This window comes from Pagrus major, chromosome 11, assembly GCF_040436345.1.
Source record: "Pagrus major chromosome 11, Pma_NU_1.0".
NCBI lineage: Eukaryota > Metazoa > Chordata > Actinopteri > Spariformes > Sparidae > Pagrus > Pagrus major.
Genome location: NC_133225.1, coordinates 8467460 through 8484297, shown reverse-complemented (window position 1 = coordinate 8484297; position 16838 = coordinate 8467460). Strand labels below are relative to the sequence as shown.

The 16838-nt window shown below is 44.6% G+C and overlaps 1 protein-coding gene across 1 annotated transcript in view; it reads left to right on the top strand.

The window, feature by feature from the left end:
- Window positions 1–15043, top strand: part of lnx1 (ligand of numb-protein X 1) — a 28451-nt gene extending 13408 nt beyond the window's left edge. Inside the window, exons 2-10 of the mRNA XM_073476849.1 lie at window positions 2998–3248; window positions 5288–5443; window positions 7394–7602; window positions 7779–8207; window positions 9527–9661; window positions 11622–11799; window positions 12906–13152; window positions 13833–13991; window positions 14084–15043. Of these exons, the coding sequence (XP_073332950.1) occupies window positions 2998–3248; window positions 5288–5443; window positions 7394–7602; window positions 7779–8207; window positions 9527–9661; window positions 11622–11799; window positions 12906–13152; window positions 13833–13991; window positions 14084–14219 (1900 nt within the window). The 3' untranslated portion in view covers window positions 14220–15043. The remainder of the gene's footprint in view (window positions 1–2997; window positions 3249–5287; window positions 5444–7393; window positions 7603–7778; window positions 8208–9526; window positions 9662–11621; window positions 11800–12905; window positions 13153–13832; window positions 13992–14083) is intronic.
- Window positions 15044–16838: the final 1795 nt, after the last annotated feature.

Here is a 16838-nt window from a genome sequence, read left to right as displayed (position 1 = left end):
CAAAGTCTAGGCAGCTGAGATATGGCTACGCTTTTAAGGCAACTTATGCCCTGGAGGAAGGAGATTTTAATTAACGGGAGACAAAGCCTGTAATAAACCAATAGCACTCTAAACAAAGGCTGCTGTCTCAGACTCTCTGTAATAATGGCTTCTATGTTTCTGGGACTCATCAGACACTACAACTTGTATCTGTTGTTCCTGGTGACAGCTCTAAATATATTTTTCTTTGGTTTGTATCCTCTGTGTCTGAGAATCACAGACTATATATGCATGCACTAGAAATGAACCCCTTAAGATCTCCCGTTCTCAAAGTTTATGTGTAGCGTGCATTCATTACTACTTGGACAGACATTTTGCAAAGATTTGGGTGGTCTGTAAGATTTATGTAACTGAATGAACCTGTATTCAAAGGTATTCGGCCATCTCCACTGACTGACTGTGGTTTCCCATTTTCCACTAGCCGCGCTGAAACAGGGGAATGTTGTCTACGACTTCAATTCCATACAGTCAGCTTGGACCAGACGTCCTATACGAGCCTATCAAAAGTGTGTGTGTGTTTGTGTGTGTGTGTGTGTGCATGTGTGTAAATCAAAAGGAAGCAATTGTTCAGTCAAGCGTCTGAAGTCAGTGCTGCTACACAAGACTTTGGAAGGCAGTGAATCTATATATAGATGAAGATATTAACAGCAGCTGGGAGGAATTAAACTTAATGAGGACAATGTTGCACAGGAATGGTCACAGCAGCTCTAATTTGTGTAACAGTAAGGACAATTAAAGCTGGAATCTGTAATGTTTTTCAGTTAGTTTGTTTATGTGTAAGTCGGAGTGTGGTGAAATTTTCTCAGGACAGAGTCTACAGCCAGGCTAGCGAGTTTGTGCGGCTGCACCTCGGCACAATGGTGGTTTGAGCTCAGTGCTAACGTCAGCATGTTAACAATGCTAATGATTTTCAGGGTGTATGTTTACCATGTTCACCACTTTTGTTTAGCACATTAGCATACTAGCGTTTATAATTAACTAAACACAAAGTAGTGGGTATTTGGTCACAAACCAAAGAAGTGAACAAATGAAAATTTAGATGGTGTTAAATGAAACGGCAAAGGAACAGCAAAGTTAAAATGTAGCCTACAGGGAACTTTAATATCTGTAGCAAATTTCTCGGCAATTCATCAAATCGCTGAGCGCTACATGTACACATTTGCCTTTCTGTACTCAGGCACAAAGGTATTTGTTTGAGGAGCTACCTTTCCTGTCCTGAAGACAGTTATGCGAGTACCAGTGGTGTTTCGAGCTGCACACAACTTTAATTCTTCTAATTGATCGTGAGTGACACGAGGAAAGCTTCTGCCCCCTCAAGAGTGCAGCACTGCCTTCTCCTCTGCCGCTGATTGAAATATTGCTCTGTTCAACCACTTCACTCAGTTAAGTGCTATGTTGCTGTGCGGACATGCTTGATAGCATTCAATTTACTAACTGAATGAACAGGGATAACTGCCAGTGGCACTACCCACACACAGGTATATCGATATGCACACATGCAGAGACACATGCACTGTACTGTAGTGTTATGTCAGAGCTCAGAGTGAGATCAATAGGTACTTCAGCTCTGTGTAATGCTGTATCTAACAGTGAGTCCCATGGATACAAGTAAGATATAGAACCCACTTCAGGTTGAAATGATTTTCCCTGTGAAATATGGACAGAGTGCACGACCCACTCTGACAGCTGTGTTATTGAGACAAAATGCTGCTTCTACTGATGTGGTGCCCCGAGGGGGGCAGTGGCCTCTCTGGGCTCAAATGGCTCACCAGCATGTAATCTTGTTTCTACTGTGTCTCTGCAATCATGGCCACCATTTGCTTTTCCTTAACCTTTCATTCATGGCTTAACATCCCGCATGTTAGATCCAGCAGTACCCGCACAGGAGAACGATGCCGCTCCTCGTTTTCTGAGCTACTGTTGAAGTGGAGCCTGGGTTTGATCCAGCTCATTAAAACCCAGTTAATGTTTGTGCTGATGGCTCCGCAGAGACAGCCGGAGAGACAAGCCAGTGTTATTCCTGCCTCTGATGAAGCGTCAGATTAGAGCCTTTATGGCTTACAGATGGAGGAAAATTCTCCAACAATACAACACCCAACTCTGTAGGGATATCTTTAATTCACACACAAACATTCCCAATTTAATAATGTCAGTGTGAAAAGCCTTTTATGGCATGCAGCATAATAAGTGCAGAAGTGTGTACATGTGTGTATCTCTCTGTGTGTGTGAGAGAGAGAGACTGTGAATGTGTCGTGGTTGTTGACAGGGAAGAGACATCTGGAACTTGAGAATTAGCTTTGTTTTTTATAAAAACAACATGGAGACGATCTCTGTTTTATATTCAAATGTTGTGTCAGTTACCCGCCCTCTCTGCTCTCTTACGGGTGTCTTCTTACATTTGTACTCAATCATCTGTCAGGGATGCCAAAACTCACACCCACAGAGAAAACCCATCCCACATGTGATTACAGATACCGTCACTGACGGTGTGCAGGCAACAAGATTTTTTTCTTCATTGTGAGAGTAAATATGACATTTCTGGTACATTCTCCGAGAGGTGCCGCATAATTTTAAGTGAGAGCACCAGGAAATATATTCATTTTGTTGTGGCTTATTGCACAGGCTGTGTGGTATCTCATAGAAGTGCTGTTTGAGTGCCGAGGTCAGATAAGAAGTCTTTGTGTGAGGCAGTCCCATAGAGGTCAGTGTGCAGAAAGCCTCAGGCTGGCGGAGATGCTGAAATCTGCTCGCATTAGTCTTGAGAATGTGACCTTTCCGTCAGACGTTAACATGAATTTGTTGACTTTCACTTTACTGTGATAATAAGAGAGAATAACAGAATCTGAACAACCTTTGTGAAATCATCAGTCATCATTTCATCAACATGTCCAGTATTAATCGCACCATGCTGACTGTGTAATGTGAGTTTGAGATTGACCTTTATACCCCTGTGTGCAGGTGTAAAGGAGCCTCTCACTATGGGCTCTCAGCGGACAGGAAGCGGCGCTCACAGGAGGGAGAATGCACCGACAGCACGTCAGAACTCACCATCGCCACGCTGCCCAATGACGGCCCCACCTCAGCCGCCGTGGCCCTTCTGTCGGACGAGCCCGGTCTGGTCAACCCCGCCTTCGACCCCAGCATGGAGGACCCCAACAGTCAGTCAGGCAGCACAACCAGCCTGGCCGCCCGCAGCAGCTCCAAGAAGAGTGAGTGTGAGTGGGCGAACGGATGTTTGTGTTCATGTGTGGTCATGTTCAGTCCTGCATGACGTTACCCTGATGTTACCCGACCAGAGACGGGGAGCTGGAGGGAGTGTTTGCCAGAATGACAGATTGAAAATCAATACAGAGTAGAGAGCCTTCCAGTTCCACAGTTACATAGTCTCCCAGTCAAAACCGGATGCCAGCGACCTATGTTCAAACATACATTTACACCTTCGGACTTATAACCAGGGCGCTCGTTCAACCTCGAATACAGTCTTTGTTCTCCCTAACGGTCTCTGATAGAAATCCTATTAGCCAATTAGCACCACTGGCTTGTTTTTTTTCAGCAATCCATAAAATCTCTCTTTGAGAGTGAGAGGGCAGTTACATTATGCAGTCAAGGAGAAATAGAAGGAGAGCTGGGTTAAATATAGCTGATGAAAGTTTGTGTTAATACCCAGTGACATGAACACCCCTCTCACTCCATTTCTCCCACCTGTGAAACCAGGAAGCAGTCACGAGTGTTCCTCTCTGCCCCCCACCCCCCACCCCCACACATGCAGTGGGGACACCAAATGACGCTGCACCAGCACTTTCAGCCTGGCCGGCTGAGCGCCCACCACCACCACGAGCGCCACTACTGCTGAACAAGCTGTCAGCTCCAGAAGCGGCTGGTGCTTTTAAAGAATAATGTGGCTGTCAGGAGCCCTCGCATCTCCCCGAGCCCGCAGAGGGAGGGAGGGAGGGAGGGGCGCTGCAGAGGCTTGCTGCCCCGTGCTCTGTGCAGCCAGGCTGGGGCTGCTGCCTCTCCACTGCAGCCTCCAACCAACGTGTCTGTCTCCTTCTACTTCCAAGAAAAGCAAAGTACTAGACAACGGTCTCTCTGGGAGGGTCCGTTTTGGATGTCGTCAAGTCCAGGGTGTGTTACATCACTGCTGCAGTTATGCAACCCTGTTACTATACTCAGCACAGATTGAGTTTATTAATTAAAGAGTCACAAGTTGAAAGCTTTCATCCATCCGCAAATAAAAGACACAATGTTTGAGCGTGTTGGAAGTAGCTCAACAAATACACCTCAGAAGAAAAAGGACTAGAGGCAAAAACACAGTCTCTCTATTCCTCTCAGTGAGACCACTGCAGCAACACAGCAGGTGTCCCAGTACACAGGGCTCAAAAAAAGGCTGCCTGGCTCAAGTTTTGCCTTGATGGTGCACTGTGTTTTCTCCTAAACAGAGTTATGTTTACATCCAGTGTCTCCAGTACACTGCAACGGTATTACAGATACTGACCTTATAAGGCACATCAGGCATCAGCCATGACTTAACTTTCCGCCAGCAGTGACATGGCGCTGTGGAGGTCTTGCTACGTGAGACGCTGACATGACCAATCCGCCTTAGATGCAGTTTCTTTTTCATTATGAAATTAAGTGTTTTCAGCATTTACAGCAAAATGTATTAAGTTGCTGACTCATTTAACTTTCATAGAATGAGTTCCAAATGTTGAGGTATTGGTGCTTGTTATTGACAAGATACCCTGAATTTCAATATTGGAGTCACATCTGGAAACCCATCGCACATGCACATAACCCCTGTGCACTATTACACACTAAAACGCTACTAGAGATCAAAAACTCTAAAGAAAACCTTTAATACAATTAAATTTCATTCAGCAATACCCTTCACTGGTCAATAAAAAGCACATAATTCTACTCTATCTCACTATAATCAAGATGAAGGGGGGACTGATTACTGCAAACTTACCACAGTTGTAGCTGACTATCATAAATCACTGTGCACTGTTTTGGCATCTGGTAATCCTTGAATATTATAGTTTATTGTTCAAACTGGACCTCCTGGATCACAGGTATTTCGTCTTCTCGCTATTACCTATGGCAACACACCAACACAGATCTCAAACATTCACTACAAGACAGGAGAAGGCATTTGATTGGCTGTGAGGAGGCAGATTCAGACATGTCCGGGCATGTTGAGGGTGAGCTAATCTATAAAGTGCCTCTCTTTCTCCCCCTGTCTCCTCTGCAGTCAGAAACTTTGACCGTTCTTCAGTGAGGAGCCGTTCCTTCAGGAGGTTGAACCGGGCATTCAGTGTCCTTAGGAGGACCAAGAGTGGCAACGCGGTGAGCAATGAGACGTCCGAGGAGAGAGACAACGCCAGGAATTCCAATGTGCCACAGGAAGGTATGGATCAGGTCTTGCGTGTCTTGGCTTGGCTCCTGTGACGTGGATATTTTTGTGCTTGTTTTGTGCTTTCTGTGTTGTGTCTTGATTGTATTATGTCACTGCTGCATTTGCACTTTGTGATTCCCTGAAGAGGGTTCCAGAGAGAGGGCGTGCTTCCAAATGTGTGTATCTGCGTTGTTCCCTCAGCTGTACGAGGAGGGTGACACGGCTGAGAGCCCACAGTGTAACAGTAGCATATGTTTCTTTAATAATTCAGCTGCAGATTGCATAAGTCCGCCGGTGCATCACTAGAGACAGATCAGGAGGGAAGAGCGGTAGCCTGAGGCACTTTGGACAGGGGTGGAATAGGGGAGGTCAGGGGAGACGTCCTCCCTCCCTTCTCCACCTCCTCTCCCTCTTCATCTCCTCGTGCATCCCCTCCTCCTCTCCTTCTCCCTCCCAACACAGCCAGGGTCAACAGGTTTGCACCAACTTGATGGAGTAGTCTCCAGAGAGAGCAGTGTTCTTGACATGGCAGTGACACAGCACGTTATGTCATAAAGAAAATGCGTTCCAGAGGTATTTAATGTAAAATCCACTGCCCAACATTTGCGCTATTTAAGTGGAGGAAATACAGTTAACCATAAGAGAGCATTATGTTGAAGCAGAACTGCGGCGTGATGGGAAGAGGAGAATGGATGTGGTATTGCGTAAGAAAGAAGGATGACGAATGATCAGGGACTAGATTATTCTCTGAGGCCATCACCAAGGAGGCTGAGAGAATAGATTAAATATTCATTGCCTGCCGCTGGAGAGACAAAGATAGAAGGAGAGGATGGAAGCCTGAAGTAGAGATAGATCCATACAGAACAAATGGAGGGAGGAGAGGATACAGAAAATACAACAGAGATAATAAATAAAGGCAGAGGAATGTCCACATGGATGGATGACAAAAAGAGAGAAATGACGAGATGAACAAAGACAGAGGCTGAAAGAGCGTGATGGAGAGGAGGAAGGGTTACATAATAGCCGCAGGTCCCTGCGTTAATGTGGTCTCCACCCTGGAAGCAATCTGCTGCGATAACGACAAAATATTGACTTTGGAACGGAGAAAGTGCAGCGCGAGTAGAACGAACGACTGAGGCTACGGAGCCAGAGACACAGAGGGAGACGGCCCATTGAGGTATAAGGAGAGAGACATTTCTCATAAAGCAAGAAAAAGAAATACGGCGAGGAGTACATCTTCTCTGTTATTTATTGGCCGAGGGCTGTTGGCCAAAATAGTCACAGAAGATCCACACCCACCTCCACAAGGTCCGGTTCAGGATGTGTCATTCTGCTGTGGAGTGTAATTCACAACTGGGCATGAGGGGGAGTGAATGAAATAAAACTAGCAAGTACACATCTTTCATAAATGTTGAATGAGGATGAATGCATTACTATTGAGAAGAACATATTGCTATGGCAGAATCCTGTATACTGGTTGAGTCTGAGAGGTAAAAACAGGTTGAGAATGTGCTACAAATGCATATTAAAAATTTCTTGGGCAAAGCTTGGGCAGATTTCGTTCACTTCTTTCGTTTTGAGTTAACATCAACGTGCACGTATAACTGTACTTGCATCCCCGCCCATGTAATAACCTTGTGGAAATTAGAAATCGAGGGTTTTCCCAAGCATACTTTCTACAGATGTAAGTGACTAATGATACAAACATCGAGCAGGATGATCAGCCAAGTCAATTTTCCCTCTTGGCTTGTACAAGTTTGTTTTAGTAACCTGAGGGAGTAGAGACAGCTGGTTCCACTGCTGAACCTCTCCACCACGGTCCTCCACTCTTTCTCCCTCCATGCGTCTCTCTTCCTCCCACTTCCTATTCTGTTTTTTTTGGCTTTTTGTCAATTTTTCTTGTTGTACAATAAAATTCAGAGCTAAGCTCAGCCCTTTTCTCTTCTGTACCTTCTCCCTTAGTGCTGGCTCTTCCTCAGCTGCATCACCTGATCCCTGATGGTGAACTTACCAGTATTAAGATCACACGGGCGGATCCCTCAGAACCGCTGGCCATCAGCATTGTCGGCGGCAATGAGACCCCCCTGGTTCGCATCCTCATCCAGGATATCTACAGAGAGGGCGTCATTGCTCGGGATGGACGCTTGCTGCCTGGAGACATGATCCTGAAGGTATCACAGTCGGAATTAGTTTCACAAATCAGTTAAAAGCAAACAAAGTTGTATATCTAAGTGCTATACAGAGGAGACTGGACTTGAGTTTCTTGACTTCTTGCTTGAGTGTCCTTCGTATGACCATGACCATGATGCAGAAGTCCTATCTTTAAACTGCATCTCTGCCCCTTCAGGTAAACGGCATTGACATCAGCAACGTACCCCACTGCTACGCCGTGGCGACCCTGAAACAGCCCTGCCAACTCCTCCGACTAACCGTGCTCAGAGAACAGCGCCATCGCTACCGCTCACATTCGCACAGCCACCCACACGCCCATGGGCACGGCCACGACATCGCAGGGGGCCACCCGTCTCACGGCCTACCCCACCATCCCCTGAGGGATGACAGCATCCATGTTGTCCTGAATAAAACCACTCCAGAGGAACAGCTGGGCATTAAGCTAGTGAGGCGGCCAGAGGAGCATGGAGTCTTCATCTTTCACCTGCTGGAGGGCGGCCTGGCAGCACGCGATGGACAGCTGTGTGTTGGTGACCGCGTGCTGGCCATCAACGGGCACGATCTACGTTATGGAGCACCGGAACACGCAGCTCTGCTTATCCAGGTCAGTCAGCAGGTCTTTCTATTAAAGTATTGATTTAACTAAGACGGCGGGTTTAGCATAGTTGTGACGGTAAAATGAGTCCACATGTTGTTACACACCATAAACAACAGTGTTCTGTTCTGACTCCAAGTCCCCGAGGTATTAAAGATAATTGTGGTAATTCAGGCTAATTGTGTTGTGCTGTGCTGTTGTGTCTGCACTCACTGCAGTTAATAGTATTTAATTGTGGTTAGTCCCTGATGGACCGAGCCATGCGGCTGTCTCTGGTTCCTGGTTGATGCCAGTCAATGGTGGTGTGTTTGTGGTTAATCATGGTTAATTGCAGTGTGTTTGCGGCTGACTCTGCAGGGTCTCCGGGCCCGGAGTTCCTGTCTGCACAGTCTGACTGGCTCTTCTGGGTCTCTGTGGAGCACAACATGGCCTCTCAGAGCAGGCACTTTCTGTCAGAGATCAAGAACTGGCAGGGAAGAAATTAAATTAGTCCAATTAAGGCAATAATGGGCTGGACTGGGTAATTCAGGAGTCAGCTCTGTGCTGCAGAGACCACTTGAACTCTCAGAGGAATGACAGAGTGGAGGGAGAGGGAAGCAGCCAGACAGTCTGCGTGTCCCTTGGACCCACTTACATGTAAATGTGTGAATGAGTGTAGCTGGACTCGCATTCAGCAGTAGAAGTTTGAGTCACAGAGAGGAGACTTAAATGGATTATTACTGGGTGGCAGTGAATTTTAAACGATGACTAACTGGTTTTCCTACTACTTTCTTCTTAAAGAGTGCTATCTATCAACTGAACATAGGGCTCTAGCCAGCAGCAGGTTAGCTTACCTTAGCCTAAAGACTGGAAACAGCTAGCCAGGCTCTATCTAGGGTAAGGTAACAAAATCTACCTACCAGCTCATCTAAAGCTCACTAATTACCATGTTAAATCTTGTGTTTTTAATCTGCACAAAACCCACAGCGTACAAACAATTCACCTTTTTGCAGGTGATTATGTGCCCAACTTTTTTTTACCGACTTACAGAGTCTTCGCTGGCTGCATGATATCTTATTGTTGTTTTTTCCATAAATTTTGCAGGGATTAAACAAACAAGATATAAAATGATAATTAGACATGCTGGTGGGCAGATTTTGACACCATTTAATGAATCCAGGCTTGCTGTTCTCCCGCTAAGCTAAGCTAGCTTGCTGTTGGCTATAGCTTAAATCTAACCAGCATGAAAGTAATATCAGTCGAGTCAATCTCTCGTTACAAATGCCTGTTGCCTTAGTATCATTTGCAACTCGTGTCTGAACTACGTGTTTACTCTGAATGTTCTCCAGGCAAGCGAGGAGGGTGTCCACTTCATAGTGTCCCGTCAGATCTGCCTACCGACCCCAGACATCTTACAAGAAGCCCCGTGGGGCATGGACGGCCCCCCACCATATTCCCCTGTGGATATAGAGCAAACACTCCTGGTGAGCAGCACACACACACACACACACACACACGAGACAAGAACAGTACCAATACACGGAGAGGATCTTTGTTCCCCCGTCTCCCCTTCCCATGATAAATATTCCCTTTCAGGTGCAAATGATCCGTGGAGGTATTATTCTCCCATCAAAGCTGAGCATGTCATTTCAGAAGTACATCAGGCTCTCTTCACCACTCAGAGAAGTGCTGCTGCATCCACATCAGCCTTTTTTTTGCACTTTACAAAAAACAGCAGCTCACCCCTCAGGATATCTTCCCCCATCCTTCCCTAAAAGAGTTCTCCCAGATCCTTAATGAACCTTGTGATATCTATTATTCTAACAATGATCCATTTGACAGTTTGTACTTATTTTTTGATTAACAGAGTAATTTTTTTTTAGTGTCACAGTTTGAAGCGGAAAATGTAGGATTTCAAATTGGGTTTGAAAGCAGTCAGCGAAGCAGGCCTCTGTAGATTATTTTCCTTAAAAAATGCATCGTACCACCTTTTAAACCACACATGATTTGGGCTAAATAACCTTTTAAAAAAATAGGTCGACACTTTGGGAATATTAATTATTCACTTTCTTGCAGAAAGTTAGATTAGTAGATTGATAACTCTACTGTAAAGTAAATATCGACGGTACAGGCAGCAGCCAATTAGTTTAGCTCAGCATAGAGACTAGGGGCCAGGGAAAACTGTGTCCTTCTCTCTCTCTGTCTGAAGGCAAGAAATCCTACCAGCACCTCTAAGTCTGACTAAATAACTAAAGTCACTGTGCACAGGCAACAAATAAGCCCAGAAAAAAACACAACTTGTCCTTCACACTCTAGTTTTATACAGTATACACTAGAAAGATATAATGTGTTAAAGGTGCAATATGTAACAACTGGCCACCTTTCAAATTTACACTCAAAACAAATGGTGGGGACTGCTGCTAGCTGCAGCTGACCATAGCTAGTTAGCTCAGTTAGCCGGGCAGCTCAGGGACAAGCTGTCTTCTCTGTACACTCATTCTTCTTCATGAAGGTGTATTATGCATGTATGTTTACAAACGCAGTACATCACACAGCAGTGTACAGTAAACAATTTACTCAACCTACAGTGTGTTGTGTATGTAGGGAGTGAGTGTGCTCACACAGCCATAGTCAGTGCCGTGCCCCGGGGTCAGACATGTGACCACGAGTGATCTCCTCCTGTGAGCGCAGCAGAAATGTGTGAATGCAGCACATTAGTGAAGCAGCACAGGCTCCATCCCATCAACCTCAATGTGTCCATGTGTTATTCATTACTACTCCACTCTCCCTCGCTCTCCCCCATCTGACACACAGACACACTCGCCATAAATAAAACCTCACGCACTTCATCCCACACACAGCCTCACAGCTCACCAAAAACCAAATTGCGCATCACGACGTCTATGAATAAATCAGTCTCTCTGTGTCCAGCATGCACGCGAAATGAAGAGGCGTTCGAGCTGCTTGATGTCCTATATTAATAACCGCCATATATTATACATGACCAGTTATGCTAATGAGGTCATTCATTAATTAGCAACTATGTCTATGTCACTTGGCTCTTGTTCCCATAGCACAACATGGATGGTATTCATATGAACTCTCCCATCATTAAGAGTCTATCGCTGCTCCCAGAGACAACAGTCCTTATTAATATGCAAATGTGCAGCTTCAAAACCCAATTAGATTATGTAGTCTATAGAAGGTGCCCTTGGTGCAACAATTAAGTTCATATCATGTTCGTTTTTTGAGTTATTGTGTTTATAAGAATGTGGATACACAAAGACACCCAGTGACAACTTCAATTATGAATATCCTGCATGTTTTTCCCATAAACATAAATTAGAACATGGTGTTGGGGCTAAAAACAGCCCTGTTGCTTTTCCATTATTAATCTACACTCCACTGAAACTTCTTTCTCTCTGTCTTTTATCGCCTGTGAAGGACTCTTGTCAGAAGCCTGCATGCTACGAGAAGACGGTCACTCTGACGAAGGAGCCATACGACTCCCTGGGTATGACGGTGGCGGGCGGCATGTCCAGCCGAGGGTGGGACCTCCCCATTTATGTCACAAACGTGGACTCTGACGGAGTGGTGGGACAGGAGGGCTCCATTCGCAAAGGTAATAATGAAATACTAATGAACTCTTTGATGTCTCATTTCATTACACACCTGCATGCTCAATCTTATAATTATCAGACTATTACTCCCAAGTTTTATTACAAGGAATGTCATGTTCAGTGCTTCTGTGCAAATAATTTTTCATTTAGTGGATGGAGTGTTTGTTTGGCGAGGTTGTCGCCTGCTGGAGCTCACATTGTGTCACGTAGACTGTCATGGATTTGGCTTTGATGATGAATACTTTGTATATAACAGACTGAGTGATTGATGAACACTTAAGACTCATGTTTCATTATGAAGTTCATTCATCCAGCAGAAAAGCTCTGCTGTGGTTCAGCGCTCCGCAAATTGGCTTTGACACACTTAGACAAAAACACAAACAAACATTAGCATAGCAGCACTAAGGACTTTTTGTGTTCCAGAGAAGAATTTGTGGAGTACGTAATTATTTCGTTATATGAAGTCAGTCAGCTCTGAAATAGAGCAAAACATGGAGCTGCACACAAATAGCTGGATGTAACAGCAGCAGGTTGTAGCCTAAAATGCAGTTGAAGTCAGGGGAGGGAGAGTTTTTTGCAAGTGCTGATTCCAGTATCTTACAACATGAACATATTAAGTCTGTCATTATGTTCATTCCTTCCTGCCTGAGGATCTGTTTGTGAGAGGAATTGGAGAAATGCCGCGATGGAGCATAGAAAGTTCATAAAAACCCAAGTAAATTGAGTGTGTTTGTCCTGTGCATGGCTCAAGATGCACATTACTGTACTCATATGGGACATAGCAGCAGCAGCTGTCTATGTTTGTGCAGTTATGAGACATGTTTGTGTATTGGAATAGACCATTCTTGTGCATTTGCATATCCACGCAGAGCTTACTAGCAAGCTAGACCGTGCCGTCTGTTTTTCTTTGTACCACTTTCATCACTAGGAAGCCTTTTAGAGCACAGGTGGCACTTGGTTTCCTGCTTTTGTGTTGTAGCGGGAAGGTTGCTGAATATTAAACAGGCAGATGATAAGTCCCTGTTCTGCGAGGTCTTTTGAAAAGCGTTCAACAGGGCAACAACCGTGGGCAGAGGATGAGCTGTGCTGTCCACTTCCTTCCCTGCAGGTGACATCTTGCTAAACGTGAACGGGGTGGACTTGACGGGGGTGACACGAGGCGAAGCTGTTGCCAACTTGAAGAACACCTCCTCTCCCGTCGTGCTAAAGGTCTTGGAGATGCGTCCCCCGGAGGAAAGCATGCAGGAGTGCGCGTTGCCGCCCTGTCTCACACCCTCACCCACAGACAGCACCAAGAGCCCACTGCCCAATGACGACTACTCCCCACTGTGGGTGTCATGGCTGCAGCTACCCAGGTGAGCACCCGTTGATGTCTCGGTTTTCACTATATATACATTTTTATACTTTCTCCACTCCAGTATAATTCACATCCCCCACCACACTGGGCCTTGTGACCTCTGCCAGCTGGTGCCAACTGCAATTTTGACAGAGCCAGCTGGAGAGAAAGAGCTCATTATACTTTCAAACTAACTTTTCAGCTTTAATATTCACCGCTATTATATCAGCTGAACTTGTGAGAATGGAAAACTTTTCCTCAGAGCGTAACATGTGAATTTATCTTACTACAATGCACTGCCAGGGAGACAACGGTGCGCTGACAGCAATAAACAACTGCTGCCGCTGCTACTTAAAAGTGAAATAAAAATTCGTTTCTCCACAAACAGTGAATTGATTAGGAGTCAGAAAGCAGTTCTGAGTCACCATGGAAATGTCTACACCAGTGGTGCATCCAAAAAGATTTTAATATCATTTTCACTCAGCCCTGGGCTATCTTTATGAGACTGATATAGAGGTCCAACTATTTTTATTCTTTCACATCTCCTGGGAGAAATAAATCACATCGTCTTTCAAAGAGCCTTTGTCTTCAGCACGTGGCTGGTTTCAGCAATCCAGCTAAGAATGGATATACAGTATATATAATTAAAAGATGCAGTTGAGAGATTAGTGTTTTTAATCTCTCTCTTGGCTCATGTAGGCATCTCTACTGCTGCAAAGACATTGTCCTGCGGCGGAGCACTTCGGGCAGCCTGGGCTTCAGTATCGTGGGAGGTCAGGAGGAGGTCAACTGCAATCAATCCTTTTTTATCCGCTCCATCGTGGAGGGGACGCCGGCCTACAACGATGGCAGGATAAGGTATTCAGCACATCACTTAATACTGCCCGTGAACAAAATGTTTTATTGATATCGATCGAACGTTTTTTTGATTGCCTTCTCGTTCTGTGCAGGTGTGGGGACATCTTGCTCGAGGTGAACGGGAAGAGCACATGGGGGATGACCCACACAGCCTTGGTGCGCCTTCTGAAGGAGCTCCGAGGCAGAATCACCCTGACCATCGTCTCCTGGCCGGGCAGCCTGCTGTAGCAGTGCTCCAAGCCATCCAGCGCTGCTTCAGCAGCACTGACCAAGGAATGTGGAAGGCAGAGCTTTAGACTGGCTGACCACCCTAAGCTTGCTGTGTGGGAGAAGCTTAGTATAGTGCTGTAGCTGTTATGGATATCTCACTTCTGATGGACAGCTGAGACTTTGCCAGGAGTTTGGAGAAGGACAAACATGAGACTGGAGTGTTACCAGAGGGTTGACTTGCCCCTCTAAGAATGCTGAACTGGGAGGACGCAGGACTGAGCCACTTCTAACTAGAATGGTGGGCTTCATTGGTTTAGAGGACATGGTCATTCTCCGGCACAGCACCCAGTGAGTGGGGTGGGTGGATCGAGAGGAGACACAACACGTTGCCAATTCCAGTAGTTATATATTAGGGTATGCGTTAAGTTGGACTCACATTTCTTTACTGTAAATGTTGGGTGTCTAAAAAAGTACTGATCCAAGCACTTGTAATACGTTTCTTTTGTTCGTTTGTGGTATGGCCTTCAAATATAGGCTTCATTCTGTTTGTACTGACAGTGGTTGTCATCTTCATCCGTTGACCTGAGGACACGTTGCCAAGTAGTAGTCTGTGTTGAGGTTTTGTTTTCTTTTTATTTCAAAAGCTATGGCTAAATTATCAAACCACTGGCAATAAAAATATATGAAAAAAAAAGGATCAGTGTGTTCATAACATGTTAAAAAATATTTAATTAGGTGACATTGTGGAGGCCTTACTAATTTTCTTACTTTTAAGAAAAAAACTGACTTGGTTTCTGTGTATCAGTGGACGGTCTGGGGACCGTCTGCTGTGGTTCTGTCTGTCACGCTTCGGCCTGTGTAGTATATCTGATGGTACATTTGGTTAAATGATCAATAAAGTCATTTGAAAAAGAGAGCTGTGAGAAAACTCATACTTAAAAGCCTCAACAACACTAAAAGCTTATGCAACATAAACATTTTGTATGCAATATATACATCAAATTATCTGTCTCTAGTAAAATATTAATTAAATTCACATTTCAAGTACAGTAAGATGCCACAGGGCAGTTCTTCTCATTAAATAGACTGTCAGACTGAAAGTTAGTCACATTTTAATTTCCTCTCCTGCTCAGCAGAGGACACCTTGCTGGTCCCCTTGTCCTTCCTGTTCCTTTTGGCCTTTTTGTTTTTGTGTCTACTCTGACTGTCTCTGTCCTCACCACCATTACTCTTACTCCTGCTGCTGTTGAGGACATAGATGACAATCACGTTAGAAATCTGTCATCTTTCATTCTTTTTTCATTAGGAGAATGTGTATGTGTATGTGTGTGAGTGTGTGTCACTGTTAGACCTGCATGAGGATTTTGGCTCTCCTCTTTTGTCTCTGTGTCTCCTCTCTCCTTGCCATTCTTCTTCTCTTCCATTGAATCTTACAAAGGTTGGGTGTTTGTGCCCTCGCTCTGTGGTGTCCCTGGGCCTCATGTGCTTCTCCCTACTGAAAAATACCATACAAGTATGCAGTGTATTTTTTCCAATTGACTATTGATGAGACTTGAGTCTTCTTCTCTTGGAAATAATACAAAGGGAAAAAGAGCTTATGGCCCACAGGAATGAGACTGGTGGCCTTTCTCCCTCTTCTCAACTGGGACAGAGATAAGTCAGAACTCAAGGGACCAAAACCTTAACCACAGTGCCTGCTGCTTGCCTGCCTGAGCCCTTACAGCTTCCCCTCTGGCCAAGACTTGGAGTAACAAAGAGCCAAACACTAGTGCCAAAGCATGCCCTTTACATTAAAGCCAAGCAGCCTTGCTGCAGTATCCTCAAAACTGAAAAAGTCTATTTTTCACTGTAGGACTTGCAGTCCTGCGAGACCACAGGACTGATCATTACTTTACAACTTCTCTCTTCTCCTATGACCTCTGGAAACTCACATGCTAAAACATATTCATGCAAAGGGCACAGTGACAGTGGATATATGCTGATTCAGCTACACCTACACATTTAATCATAGAGAAGAAACTAATAACCGATGTCAAATGATGATTGGAATATACACTATGAGTTTTCAACTAAAGACTATAGAACATAACTTACATACAATTCAGTTTTATTTTATCATATATATGCATCCCATTAATCTAAAATACGTGTTTGATGTTTTTCTATAATAACGTATAACACTTTCACTAACATTAAGTTGGAGACCTAATGTTCTTGTTGGGCAACAGACTAAGAAAATGACAGCTTGAGTTTACCCAAAAATAGCAGTTTGTCCAACTGGCGGCGAGATGTCACTGTTGGGTAGATTTGGTTCAACAAAGACTCAAGCAAAGCAACACAGTACATAAAATAAGCACAAGAGAAACGTCAGATATGTTGGACGACCGTGTTTAACTATCTTTAAACCTTACAGATAGGGCTGAAAGTGACAACAAAAATAAGGAAGTTTGCCGATTTGACATATCACCACAATGAAAATCAACAGCCAGCTGTCTACCCAGAAGTGACTGTTCAGTGATTCGATCTATTGTGCAGTGATTCACAAAGTGGGAGCTGCTGAACTATGGGGTGTCCAAGAGCACCCCAAGATTAATTCCAAACATTTTATTGTAAATTAATAATAATGTTTTACCACAT